General features: G+C 38.9%; 1 protein-coding gene across 7 annotated transcripts in view; it reads left to right on the top strand.

Annotated features, from left to right (window-relative positions):
• Nucleotides 1-14669, top strand: part of LOC110442109 (E3 ubiquitin-protein ligase HUWE1-like) — a 90627-nt gene that overhangs the window by 53524 nt on the left and 22434 nt on the right. For 5 of the 7 annotated variants that reach the window (XM_021485552.1, XM_021485554.1, XM_021485555.1 and 2 more), the window contains exons 45-61: nucleotides 263-449; nucleotides 704-862; nucleotides 1206-1357; nucleotides 1859-2074; nucleotides 2331-2886; nucleotides 3054-3199; nucleotides 3958-4057; nucleotides 4462-4611; nucleotides 5071-5192; nucleotides 5771-5894; nucleotides 6886-6999; nucleotides 7382-7580; nucleotides 8185-8338; nucleotides 10059-10182; nucleotides 11250-11419; nucleotides 11622-11721; nucleotides 14203-14416. In XM_021485552.1, coding sequence (XP_021341227.1) covers nucleotides 263-449; nucleotides 704-862; nucleotides 1206-1357; nucleotides 1859-2074; nucleotides 2331-2886; nucleotides 3054-3199; nucleotides 3958-4057; nucleotides 4462-4611; nucleotides 5071-5192; nucleotides 5771-5894; nucleotides 6886-6999; nucleotides 7382-7580; nucleotides 8185-8338; nucleotides 10059-10182; nucleotides 11250-11419; nucleotides 11622-11721; nucleotides 14203-14416 — 2987 coding nt within the window. The remainder of the gene's footprint in view (nucleotides 1-262; nucleotides 450-703; nucleotides 863-1205; nucleotides 1358-1858; nucleotides 2075-2330; nucleotides 2887-3053; nucleotides 3200-3957; nucleotides 4058-4461; nucleotides 4612-5070; nucleotides 5193-5770; nucleotides 5895-6885; nucleotides 7000-7381; nucleotides 7581-8184; nucleotides 8339-10058; nucleotides 10183-11249; nucleotides 11420-11621; nucleotides 11722-14202; nucleotides 14417-14669) is intronic. The other 2 variants (XM_021485556.1, XM_021485557.1) reach the window with 2 other exon arrangements.

Below are 14669 nucleotides of genomic sequence, written 5' to 3'. Positions count from 1 at the left end.
CTTAATCTAGTGTTTGTATGTACAGTAATACTTTGTTATACTGCCATCAAGCCAAAATGCTGGCATTCAGAAGAGGCTAGTCAATAAATGAAACAGGATTGTTAAGAAAAAGAGATCATGATATCAACATTTGCTGTAAATTATTTATTTACCACCCATTTAAAACAAAGAAATAACCTTGCATCTGTGTGAATGATGTAAAAATATTGGTTCACACAGACACAAGGAATAATTGAATCCTTATGTGTTGTTTGTTTAACAGGCAATCAAGAAGGCAACTTCAGGGTCGGGCTCAAGTCTAAGTGGTGTCCAGCAGGGCAGTATGGGTTCTAAGGAATTGCACTATGTGTTGAGGGTCCTTGGGCCTGCTGCTTGTCGTAACCCTGGCATGTTTACAGAAGTGGCTCGAAATACACTGAGAATAGCCCTCCCTCGGCCCTCCAAGCGTGGTAACCAGCTTCTTATATTGTGTTCACAAATTGATAAACCCTGTTTGGTTTTGACTGAGAATTTGTTAGCAACATCACAATGCACTGTGTAGTAGAAAACAATTCAAGATGAGGGAACTTTTACCACTATAAAGTGTTAAATTATTAATACTTAAAAGGTGTTACCAAAAAGTTCAAATTGCATTCTAGAAGACAATGATAAAGTTTTTTAATGACAGTACAGAAGTTTTACTCAATTTTATCACTTTATACAGATGAGGATGAGAGTCGATTCTATGGTCCAAATGCACCACAGATCCTGAAGAGCATATCAACGAAGCAAGTTATCTCCCATACTGTGGAATCTCCAATCAAGGAGGTGCTATATGACCTTCTCAACTGCCTTATAGTCAAATGTAATTACAAAGAGCCAGGTAAAATCATAGTTATTTTCTAAAAGCATGCTTGAATCTCTGCTTTTACCAAATCTTATTAATGTTGTTGGAATTAATTACCAGTAATGCATTGTTTTAAGCTATTATCCTCCCCCAAAACTAAATCATATTCAAGATGGAAGTGATACATTCCAATTAAGCAACCACCATGTCATTAACATTATTTGTTCATTAAAAGCATTGATTGAATTGACTCAAAATAACATAGGTATGAAATAAATGAACAATATAAATAGATTAAGGCAATTAGGGCAGACAAAGTGTTGGGATAAATGAGACAGGTAAGGCCAGAGAATAACTAGTATGTTCGTGTCTTCTATAGTACCCACTGCTACCAGTGTAGGCATGGAGGTCAAGGCTGCTCAGCCCCTCTCGGAGGCCATCGCAGAGATGTCACGTGAGCTCCAGGAGAGACAGGCCAACATGGTGCGCCAAAACAGCTCAGCTGAACTCCAGCAAGAGGAAGAGTCCACTGTATGTACTTAGAATTGTTCACACTGTGGGAATGTTTATCAAATGGAAAAATGATAAGGAAGTATGAAGCATTGACACACCGTAGTGCTCATTATTACCATATGTATCTTCAATTACATTCACAATGCAAGAATTTCTACAAAGTGCATTATTTGAAGATTAAAAATTCTAAAATTTCTACTTGGAAATGCTTCCAATTTTGCAGTACCAAATACTTCTATATTACATATTTGTGCATTTTTCTGTGTTGTATAAAGCTCAATATATCCATTACGTAGTAAAGAAAAATTAAAACAATATAATTGTTTCCTTTTGATAAAGAAGTGGAAGTCATGAGCAAATGTTGAAATATCTGAAAAGATACTTGAAACATAAAGCATTGCAACATAATTTTCACATGCACTGAAATTTGGAGAAATGTCTTTAGAAGAGGTGACAGAAGTTCTTGAACTCATGTTTACTCAAGTAAATGTTTTATTTTTTATTTTTGTTGTTGTTCAGAGTCAAACCGATCTAACAGCAGAACAGGGAGGAAACAAAGACCAGACAAAGGAAAAGGATGCCAAGACAGCAGAGGATAGCCGCAAGCAGAGTCTTTTAATGCCAAAGTCACTAATCCTGCGGCTACTGTCAGAGATGGTTAAGTCCTACGGCAGTTGTACACAACTCATCACACAACACGTGTATACTGGTGGCCAGTCAGAACTCGTGCCCGAGGTAAGTTGTGATGAAAACTTGTGCCAAACAATCACTTGCTAGTCAGTTAGAAATCAACTTAAGTATATGAATTCAAATTTCAAAGTTGGTATTGCAATATTTGTTGTATTAGGATCCATCAAGCTCTGTATCTCTTGTTCTTGTGTCCATTGGATGAGCTTGATCTGTTGAATTTTTTGTGGTATACCTGTAGTCTGTGGAGTATAGCTTCAAGTGTTGTATAACTGTAGGATGCAGTACTGTCTTTGTGTTGCAGGAATGCAGTGTGCTGGCGTTTGTACTGGACCACCTTTTGCCCCAGTGCCAGGTGTACGGAGACCGGGACTGCCCTGCATTGTCACGTGTTTTTGTGGCTAGCATTGCATCATGTAACAACCGGCCAGATGCTCAGATGGCACTCGTAGCGGAAATAAAAAATGCCCTGCAGCGGTCTCTGTGCCATCCTGAAAGCTCAGAGAAACATGTGCGTATACAGTCCCTGACAAATCTCATCAGCATTATTATTGAGTCATGTCCAAGTCCAGGACAGGTGCCAAATGAGGTGTTTAAGGGACAGCAGACGCTGATGAACAACATTGTGAAGAGTTTGCTGAAGAAGGGCGTTGTGACAGACTTGGCTAGGATACCCCATAGCCTTGACCTCTCAAGTCCCTACATGGCCAATACTATCAACTCTGCCCTCAAGCCCCTCGAAACGCTCTCCCGCAGTGTCAACCAGCCTATACAGGGTGTAACTACAAAAGGAAAGGGCAAGCTAGACCTTGGTGAACATGCTCCTGGACAAGAGTCGACCACGGAGAATACTACCACAGGTAAGACACTGGGTTATTTAAGAACACTAGGAGATTTATATGGTTTTCTGGAGGGTTTGGGGTTACTTAGGGAAGAAGGGATTTAAGCGGTTTACAGTTGTATTTTCCATGAAGAGATGTCTTACCTTGCTGCTGTATTTACTGTTCAGATATATTTAACACTACAGCGGCTGAAGGAGGTACAGGAAACCTTGGACAGGAGAGGGACGTAACTATTGAGGATATCACAGACCAGGCTGACCAGCATGGTGACCTAGAGGAAGCAGAGCCCCTGGAAGCTGAGGAACCGGAACATGATCTTGACAACACTGATGTACGTACCATACAATACTGATAGCACTGTTGACATATCACCATATTACATGCTCAATATGATGCCCATCACTAATTGTTAAATTTATTTTACCAATGTGGGTCATTTCAGGTATTCAGGTACAATCAGACCCTAAGAGTAAAACAGTCAATTTAGTCCTTGTTAATCTTTTATATCAGATGATCTACAGAAATAAAATTCTGGATCAGTTTAAGCTCACTTCGCAGTGAGCACAAACATGGGTAAATATATTTAAAAAATAATTCAAATGGCTTCCTTTAAAGATTCTTTAAGGTCTAGAATAACAGTATTTGTCTTGTAGCTTGCTTGGATGAATGACTTTGAACAAATGACCTTTGCCTACTTTTAGGGTCACAGGTGAAAAATATATTCCTTAAGTCATAGATTAGTAATATTTGGCCTGAAGCTTGAAAGTGTTAAATTATCTTGAAAATCTGTAAAGGTCATATGAATATAAAAGTGAAAATCTTCTAGCAAAGTATCATAGGTAACGATAATATTTAGCCTGTGTTGTTGCAAAGTGTAATAAAATTTGTAATTTGAAGTTGACCTTGATCCACTTTGAAGGTCACAGGTGTAAAGATATGTTTGCTGATAACATCGAATTTAATAGTTGAGCCATACAAACCCACTGGGCCTGTTGTTATTTGGTCATTTGAAAAGGAAATTTATGGCTTGACAACTGCCAGACTTTCTACAATATTTAGCAAAGATAAAATTGTATGTTTTATTTACAGCCTGGCTCCCAGCTACAGGATGTCATTGATGAGCTACTGAGCAGGGATTCTAACCTGGACACTGAGAGGGAAGTGCTTGCTGATATTGTGATGGAAACAGGTAATTAACAAGGGATGTGTCTGAAAAGTGGAATTTAATGGATAGCACCATGTACATAAAAAGAGAACTTTGCAGATAACTAAGGGTTGTTTGGGCTACAAGAGGGAGGGGGACTTAAAATTAAGGATATGGAAATTTTACAAAAGTGCGGTAGTAGTTGCTTCCTATCTACTCTTCAACTTCCATGTAACACAAAGCATAAACTTTTGTAACTGGAATAAGCCTAGTAGTTGCAATGGAGATTGAGAGACCAGAAGATTTTATGTTAAAATTAGATTTAGTACTAAAAAATGTTACCTTGATTAGAGAACCAGTATGTAAGTTTTTCATGCAAGTCATACAATGCCATTGTAATTTTGTAATTGTCAATTTGGTAATAATGACATGATAACTTGTTTATCTAGAAGACATTAGCCAGGCATCAGAGCAGGATGATCACGGAGATGATGGAGACGATGAACTAATAGATGTGGAGGAGATGGACCACCATGACTCTCACATTGTCAGCCAGGAGATTTCTATAGAGGACGAGGAAGGAGATGATAATACTCATGGTAAGGTCAAAGCTAGCCGGGAACTTACTTATTCAGGGTTCAAATTATTCAGAAAACTTCCTTTCTGGACATTAATATTGAGATACTTTCTCCCTTTTAGGCGAAAATTTGATAAAAAGAAAAAGTATTTGCACTAATCAGATACCACTGTAAACCTTCACTAGACTTTTCTTCATCTGTATGCTGCTATGTACTATCCATTTAGACTATTTGACAAAATATCATGGACATGTTTATTAAGTACTGAAAGAAGTATAACGATCTTCACAGGATACAGACCGCATTTGTTAGTCAAGAGGTAAAATTCTGTTTTCCTTGTAACTACATTTTGATAGCCCTAACACCCAAGAATACCTGTTATTTTCACTTAAAGCACCTTGTCATAATAATATGTCACCTGTTTGTCCTGTCCAAGATATAACACTTCCACCCACTATCATGTAAATATTTATGGTTTAGTTGATGTCCATGACGACGACTCTGCAGAGAGTGGATCAGATGCAGATGAAGATGACAACGATGATGGTGATAATGATGACGACCAGGACGATGATGACGATGATGATGAGGAAGATGAAGAGGTGTGTAGTAATAGTGAAAGAGTGAAGATTGGATTCTGCAGTCTGGTTTTACAGTAGACAAAGAATGTGATAATTAAAAAAGGCTATAATTTATGTTGGGAGATCAACCACAGAAACATCTGTATATATACAATGTATTAGATATTGAATCTACTTGTTGTCAAATTCATTAGGTAAGGAAACTAATGAATTGGTTTAAGACAAATTTAATGAACATAATTCCAGGTCGCATAACTCTTGGAAAGGTTAGTTAAATGAGTACTGGGGTTATTCCCAAACTTAAACCTAGATGTAAGAAGGGCATGTTTGCTCCAAGATTTTCATCTGTGTATTATTGTGAAAATAGCAGTTATCCTGAATTATGGCTTATTACTCATCAATGGTTGTTTACGCAAAAAAAATCTTCACCTTTTCTAAACTGTTGGGAGATGTAAAATCATCATATTTTCAGTATAGCTACTGGTATATCGTTTTGGGTCCTTAATATCGAAGAATTTAAAGACCTTTGTGTGCTGATACACTTTATTATAAAGAAGTTTACAATTGATTTTTTTATTTGATTTTGTGTTCTTCCTCAGGGGTCTGATATGGAGGCAGAGGATGAGGATGATTATAACGACCTGGAGATAGACACGCCCTCTGGTCACCAGTTCCATGACGAAAACAATGTATTTAATATGGAGGATATGATGTTCCCACTAGGTAACTGTCACTGTGTGTAGAAAGCTGTTTGTGTTTGCATCCATTTGTCAGACAAAAGGGCAATAAGTCTGAAATGTCAAAACTTCAATCACAATAACATCACAGTCACGGAGTGCCATCACAGTCGAAAGATATCTTTGTTGTATAGACACAGATATGTATTAGGTGTGTGGCTGATGGTTAATGACTCATCAGAAATATTGTGTTATCTTTCCTTAAATAACCTTTCTTATCAAAAATCTTATTTATCTTGTAGGTTTAAATATTTTTAATGTAATCATTCCATAAGTGTTAGGTTACCTTTTCGCAACTTTAGAAAAGGGTTCAGCAAAAAAGGGCCAACCGTCGCACATTAGAACTAAGGCTGTGGACCACCTTGATGTATTCACTGTCTTTTGTTTTGCATTTTTGTGGTTATAGTGAGAATTAGTACAGCAAAGAGGAGAACAGTATAAATCTCAAGTTAAAACACTTCAGCTGATATCATTAAAATAACATAAAATGCAAAGTGAAGTATCCAAAACTGTTTAAAATTTTGGTCATGTCGGTGAGAATTTTAGTGAGGGAAACTGACAATAAAAGTTTTAAAAGAATTTTACTTTGGAAAGTGACAACTCAAGTTCGTGTACAATTAGCATTTTTGATTAGGAAAGTGACAATAAAAAAGTTGTTTAAGATTCAATTTTTAAATAGACACATGATTGTTACTGAAGTTGTTTGATGTGTCTGAAGAAATATCTGAAATAGATTAATTTGCAAGCGACTATCCCCTTTGCTAATTTGCATGATATATCATCAATTTACAGTCTGATGTGTGAGGATTGTGATCTAGTTGACCTTGGTCAGTGACCTAGTTGGTAGGTTTCATTGATATAGTTTATAGCCATCTTTGTAGGAAACTTCACATGAGTGTTGACTTGGACTGCCTGTTTGTGGTAAGTCTACCAGCCCGAGTGCTGTGATGTGTTATGTATCTACTCTTAACTTGTAGGAAACCAGCATGTGATATTCAATCCCTTGGACAACAACCATCAGCTGCACAGTTTTAACGGCTTACAATGCCCAATCTCCATACACGACAATGATAATGGGAATGAGCTGGCAGGTAAACTTTCTTTCTTTACTGTAATGTGCTTTGACTTCGCGCTGTACAAGAAGTATTTCTGTGATCCCTCGACATACCAATAGTCTGACATCAACAGATGTTGGACAGCACAGCCACACATTCTTTTTCTACAGTGCTGTTTGTGTTGTGTTGTCTGACATTTGAGGATAAGGATGCTGTATTGTATACAGAAAATCATTTAATGTTGTACGCCTTTTGGAGATTACGAAAGAGTATGAAATGCAAACAATCTAAAACTTGCATTATCGTTTGGTGTTGTGAAATTGACAATGTGCGAATTAAAAGCATTTTACAGTATTGAGAGGGGAGTAGTCCTCTAGTTGAATCAGACTGACATTGATTTGGCGTCTGTTGATTTCAGTGCCAACCGTTGTGCCTCCCGCACCCAGTAATGTGATGGCGACCCATCCTCTGTTGACTCGCCAGCCTGACACGCATGGTGTTGTTGCTCGTATACACCGAGGGGGACGCCAGAGAGGTACCTGTCGCTACAATCCCTCCACACAGACCCTCCATGTCAACTTCCCAAGGCCCCCCAACCCACCAGTCATCTTACAAAGGTAGGTAGTGACCATACAGTCATCTCTCTTAAATCTGGCTCAAATGTAGAAATTGTTTTCTCACTGCATTGACAAGTATTTGTTGTAATTCTACCCTCAACTTATTTGATATGGATATACATGTATATCAGTTGCTTCATCAGTGTATTTGTTCAAAGTAAAAAGGGAGTTTACAAGATAACCCTTCAAACTTAAACGGAGTGAACAAGATATCTCAAGAACCACACAGCAGACCCAGTTTATATTTACACCAGAATATAGTGATGTTGAGTTCTGACAAGATTTATGTGGTCATTGGTCAAAGTTAAAGGATTTAGTTACACTTTGCAGATTTGGTTGTGGAAGGTACACCTGTATGAGCCATTGCTCACTTAATTGTATCAATAAGAAAAATGTGATGACTACAATGATCATAAAAAGGGGGGCGGGGATCCAACTTGTTCAGATGGCAAATAGAAATAGATGAGAAACACGTAATAATGTAACAACTTTCTTGTAATGTAGTGAGGACTATGACTGCTGTTTATCTGTCTTGAAATGTTGTTGAGATTATGATGGTGCTATAACAAAGATTTATAATAGACTGTAATGCATGTTGTGTCAGACTGCTTGGCCCTACCACGGCAGCCGATGTCCTTCAACTGACAAGTACCCTGACATCAGTAGCTGGGCCAACCCCCACACGTGTCATGCTGCCAAATGAAGACTTGCGGATCATGTCTCGCCCTGACGAAGACCTTTTTGAGGAACTCTTCCAGGTACGACGTGTAAGGTTAAGTGGCAGGCACAGTTTGTGATATCTAAACTGACTTACAGTAGATGTTTACAGGGTTCTCAGACATAACTAACTGGCAATGCAGCAGTTTGTATTGTACAGCAACTTTATATGTTATTTGGTGCCTATTTATATAAAACACTCATTCCCTTAGATTCATTTCTATTTCATGGGTTATTAGCTCACTTGGTCCTTGACCAAGTTGAGCTTATGCCATACCGTGGCGCCCGTCGTCCGTCCATCAACAATTTCTTTAAACGACTTCTTCTTCTTAACCACTGATTGGAATTGTACAAATAGTGGGTCTGACCCCCCAGGGGCCTGAGGGGAAAGGGCCAAAAGGGGGCAATTTGGCTATATTGCTTTAAGCGACTTCTTCTCTGGTACTAAAATATCAGTCATATTTGACTGGAAGCATCCCTAGGTAGTAGAGATTCAAAATTGTACAAATAGTTGGGCTGACCCCCCAGGAGGCTGAGGGGCGGGGCCAAAAGGGGGCAAATTGGCTATATTGCTACAAACGACTTCTTCTGTAGAACTATGCACTGGATATAAATCATATTTGATCTAAAGCATTCATGGGATGCAGGGATTCAAAATTGTACAAATGGTGTGGCTGACCCCCCACTGCCCCCTGGGTCATAACTTTGAAATGGTTAAGATCCCCACCCCAAAACTATATATACAATTGTTGGGCGTAAAGAGACTAATGCAGTCATGATATTAGAATTGACCCCAGGGTCTGCCCCCACTCTTGCAGACTTACCCCCTGGGTCATAACTTTGAAACGGTTGAGATCCCACCCAAAAACTATATATACAAATGCAAAAAGAGATGAATGCAGTCATGATATTAGAACTGATCCTGGGGTCTGGCCACAACCCTACGGATCTAGTTTCCGAGTCACAGCTTCGAAACAGTTGAAATCCCCACCCCATAACCATACATAAAAATTGCTGGGCATGAAAAATCTAATACAGATATGATACAAGGATTGCTCTTGGGGTCTGGCATATTCCCTTGGATCTCATTTGGAGAATATTTTGTCATGATTGCTAAGATATCCAGGTGAGTGATACAGGCCCTCTGGGCCTCTTGTATATATAAAGTGTCAGTGCCTGACATTAGACCACACTGTCAACAAAGTTTCGGCTAACTTTTTATGATGCAGGGCTGAAAGTGTATGGTTAATATGTTTATAGAAAAAACCAAAAGGTAGCTTATTGAAGGCCAGACATCTTTTCATTTTGGAAATTATAACAAAACAGAAATATTATTTGCCATATTTATCATGCAATATATACCTACAAGTGCTTATTCATGTATTAAACAGGTCATTTGATTTGAATAGGAATGTGGTATGGTAAGTGTTCTACTGTTATAAGTTAGGTAATGTTGTGTACAAGCCAATGCTGATAAAACACAAGTCGACATCACGAACTTGAAACCTAATGATATTGAATGATAGGACTGAGGCTTGCTAGAGGAAAACTGTTATTATATAATCACGGAAAATGGAGTGATGCAGTGGAGTCCATTGTGATAACTTCCTGCTGGTTGAGACCCTGACATTTTTACCTTGATGGTTGTTAATATGGGAAATGTTCAAGCCTGTGCAGTAGAACTTATTGATCAAGATTTCAGAGATCAGAAAACTTCCTGATTGCTTATGTGTGTACTGGAGTTAACATTGTATTTAATAGGAGCCCTACCCTGACAGCAGTGCAGCTGGTACCGGTGTACTCACCTACATTCCTTCCACACTGACCAGATGGACAGAGGAGGCCAAAGTACTGGATGGTGACAGCATTAACGACTGTATGACAGGTACTTCTGATGGGATGACAGGCTTAAAGATAGTTTTAATGTGGACATGAATTGTCAGTGAAGACAGGTGCAAATGGGTAGTGAAGACAGGTGCAAATGGGTAGTGAAGACAGGTGCAAATGGGTTGAAGATATATTGTACTTTGATAAATTGTTGTTAGTCTTGATTAAAGACCGTCAACTATCTATGTGTAGATTAAGACATTTCTACATGTAGATTGGGATGTAATAGGTATACACTACAGGACATTACACGTATACACTACAGGACATTACACATATACACTACATGTATACACTACACGTATACACTACAGGACATTACACATTTACACTACATGTATACACTACAGGACATTACACGTATACACTACAGGACATTACACATATACACTACAGGACATTACACGTATACACTACAGGACATTACACATATACACTACAGGACATTACACATATACACTACAGGACATTACACATATACACTACAGGACATTACACATATACACTACAGGACATTACACATATACACTACAGGACATTACACATATACACTACAGGACATTACACATATACACTACAGGACATTACACATATACACTACAGGACATTACACATATACACTACAGGATATTACACATACACTACACATATACACTACAGGACATTACACGTATACACTACAGGACATTACACATATACACTACAGGATATTACACATATACACTACAGGATATTACACATACACTACAGGATATTACACATATACACTACAGGATATTACACATATACACTACAGGACATTACACATATACACTACAAGTATACACTACAGGACATTACATATATACACTACAGGACATTACACGTATACACTACAGGACATTACACTAGATGTAAGAACGGAGGAAATATCGCATTATGTAAAATTTTCAAATGTTGAAAGAAAATGCTGCTATTTTATTTCAATGATGCTAAGGTGCACTGTAGCAAAAATATGCCCTTCAAGTGTTACATTGCCATAATACTAAGCTCAATTAACAATGTTGATGTAATTGTTTACCACAGTATTGAAGCCAGAAATCATGGAAGTTCTAGAACAGCACCGAGATGAGGAGCTGTCAGAGCGAAGGGAGAAACGGAAAAAGGCTGTAGAGGAAGAAGCTGCAGCCAAGAAGGAGAAGGAGCAAAACAGCAAAGAGGCGTCTGTGGACTGGGTATCTCCACAGCAGATGGAGGTAGGTGGTTACAGGCAACCGAAAGGAAAAAAAGTTAATTTAAGAAATATGTAAATATTGACCTGATGAGAGAAAGAAAGTATCATAGAGACAAAATTGATAGCACTTTTTAAAAGATTGAAGTCTGAAAAGGCAGGTTCAAAAAGAGATGATTTCTGAATCTGTTGAAAATGACAAGGTTTTGAAATGAATGGTTTTATAGGTGTCTCTAGACGGGATGACACCTTCCAGTTCGTCTGGTGGTGTGAGCAGCAGCACAACTCTAACCAACACCAACCAGGAAGCCAATGGTCGACACATCAGTATGTATAAATTCTGTGTAACCGTATGACACATCGTATTGTATTAAAGAAAAGCTATGTTGTAACAAGTATAATCATTTTAGTTGGGTTTACCCTCAATTCTGTAGCAAGTTACATGCTTTATAAATATGGGGAATGTCCTGGTGGAATACAAAGAAAATTGGGTGCTTTGTTTTGTTTGGGAGGGGGCTGTCTCTTTACAAAATATTATAATTTATTAGCTCGCCGGGTCCGAAGGGCCAAGGTGAGCTTATGCCATACCGTGGCCATCAATTTCTTTGAACGACTTCTTCTTAACCAATAATTGGAATTTAACTAAATTTGAATGGAAGCATCCCTTAATTGTACAAACGGTGGGGCTGAGGGGCGGGCCAAAAAGGAGGATATCAACCATATTTGACTGGAAGCATCCCTAGGTAGTGGAGATTCAAAATTGTACAAATGGTTGGGCTGACCCCCAAGGGGGCTGAGGGGCGGGGCCAGAAGGGGGCAATTTGGCTATGTTGCTATAAATGACTTCTTCTGTAGTACTATGCCATGAATGTCGATCATATTTGGTTGGAAGCATTCATGGGAGGCAGGGATTAAAAATTGTACAAATGGTGGGGCTTACCCCCCGGACTAAGGGGTGGGGCCATTTTTTTTAATTATTTGGAAATGGTTGAGATCCCCACCGTATAACCATATATACAATTGCTGAGTATTAAGAGAAGAATGCACATTTGCTTCCAGGATGGCCCTAGGGTCTGGCCCCACCCTTGGAGACATAGTCCCTGGGCCATAACTTTAAAACGGTTAAGATCCCCACCCAATAACTATATATAACAAGAGGCCCAAGGGCCTTAGCGGTCACCTGAGTTATATCATAGGTACTGGTAGCTTTATTTTATTGTTTAGATGTGATGTGGAAATCAGCATGTAAACTAAGTGAAATACAATACTTGTCATGTCATCAATGGATAAGAATTTGAAAATATTGGTAAATGTTCCCTTTGGGGCCCCGCCCTAGCCCCTGGGGATGGGGCAGGAATCCCAATTTTACAAAGTAATACTCTCATTCACCCAAGATGATTCTGACTAAGTTTGAGTAATTTTCTGCTGAAAATGGATAAAATATATACCGAAAAGTGTTATTTCCCTATATAAACTATATTAAACTTTACCCCCTCCCTAAGGGAGAACGGATAGCTCGGGGGTCCTGAAATTTACAATTTAAATAAAGCCCCTGATGATCTTTCTTTCCACGCAGAGAAAATGAGTGTAGTACCTCTGAGCCTGAAGAAGAAGATTTTTGAAATATTGGTTAATTTTCCCTTTGGGGCCCCGCCCTGGCCCCAGGGGTCGGGGTAGGAATCTCAATTTTACAATTTGAAACCATCTACCTCCAAGGATAATTCTCACCAAGTAAAAATAATTTCCTACAGAAAGTTGTCAAAATATACCCAAAAGTGTTATTTCCCTATATAAACTATAGTAAACTTTACCCCCTCCCCAAGGGAGAACGGATAGCTCGGGGGTCCTGAAATTTACAATTTAAGTAAAGCCCCTGATGATCTTTCTTTCCACGTAGAGAAAATCACTGTAGTACCTCTGAGTCTGGAGAAGAAGATTTTTGAAATATTGATTAATTTTCCCTTTGGGGCCCCGCCCTGGCCCCAGGGGTCGGGGTAGGAATCTCAATTTTACAATTTGAAACCATCTACCTCCAAGGATAATTCTCACCAAGTAAAAATAATTTCCTACAGAAAGTTGTCAAAATATACCCAAAAGTGTTATTTCCCTATATAAACTATAGTAAACTTTACCCCCTCCCCAAGGGAGAACGGATAGCTCGGGGGTCCTGAAATTTACAATTTAAGTAAAGCTCCTGATGATCTTTCTTTCCACGTAAAGAAAATCACTAGTACCTCTGAGTCTGTAGAAGAAGATTTTTAAAATATTGGTAAATTTTCCCTTTGGGGCCCCGCCCTGGCCCCAGGGGTTGGGGTAGGATTCTCAATTTTACAATTTTGAAGCCTCATCTACCAAGGATGATTCTGACCAAGTTTGAAAAAAATCCATCCACTGGTTCTTGAGAAGAAGTTGAAAATGTAAAAGTTTACGCACGACAGACGACGACGGACGAAAAGCGATTAGAATAGGTCACTTGAGCAAAGCTCAGGTGACCTTAAAATGCTGGGCATAAAGAGAGGAAAGCAGTCATGATATTAGAATAGACCCTGGAGTCTGGTTGAACCTCTAGGGACCTAGTTTCTTAGTCACAGCTTGGAAACAGTTGAGATCCCCACCCCATAACCATACATAAAACTGCTGGGCATGAAAAATCTAATACGAATATGCTACAAGGTATTGGCCTTGGGGTCTGACATATTCCCTTGGATCTTATTTAGAGAATATTTTGCCATGATTGCTTAGATATCCAGGTAAGCGATACAAGCCATCTGGGCCTCTTGTTTATAATTGCCCTTTATCTTGCTACAGGTGCATCGGAGGCTGCTGCAGCAGCAGAGTTGATTGCAACAGAGATGGTGGAAGGTATTCTGTCAACAGCCACCCCTTCAGAATCAGAATCAGGATCTCGGCCACCTGATGGCCTGCTGTCCACAGCCTCACCCTCGGTAATGTCAACGTTCCTGACCCCAGCTAACCCGCTCCCCCTCATCACCCCTGGGGCTCCATTGGCAGATAGGCCGAGGTAACTTCATTGTGTAATGTTAATTTACTGATTCAAGTAGTTATAACAATATTTTGAGCAAAAGTTTTGATAATTGACAGCTCAAAAGCTCAACAGATACACTTTATAAGTGTTTTAATGTAACATATATTTAGATGTCGTTGGTACTAAATTTGGCACTAAATTTACTTTTTTCAGTTCACAAAACTAGCTGTGTTACAATCTGCCCAGCTAGCGAATACTATTTGTAACACGACAACAGTTTTACTGGAGT

Source organism: Mizuhopecten yessoensis, unplaced genomic scaffold, assembly GCF_002113885.1.
Source record: "Mizuhopecten yessoensis strain PY_sf001 unplaced genomic scaffold, ASM211388v2 scaffold716211, whole genome shotgun sequence".
Taxonomy (NCBI): domain Eukaryota; kingdom Metazoa; phylum Mollusca; class Bivalvia; order Pectinida; family Pectinidae; genus Mizuhopecten; species Mizuhopecten yessoensis.
This window is presented reverse-complemented; position numbering and strand designations above follow the sequence as displayed.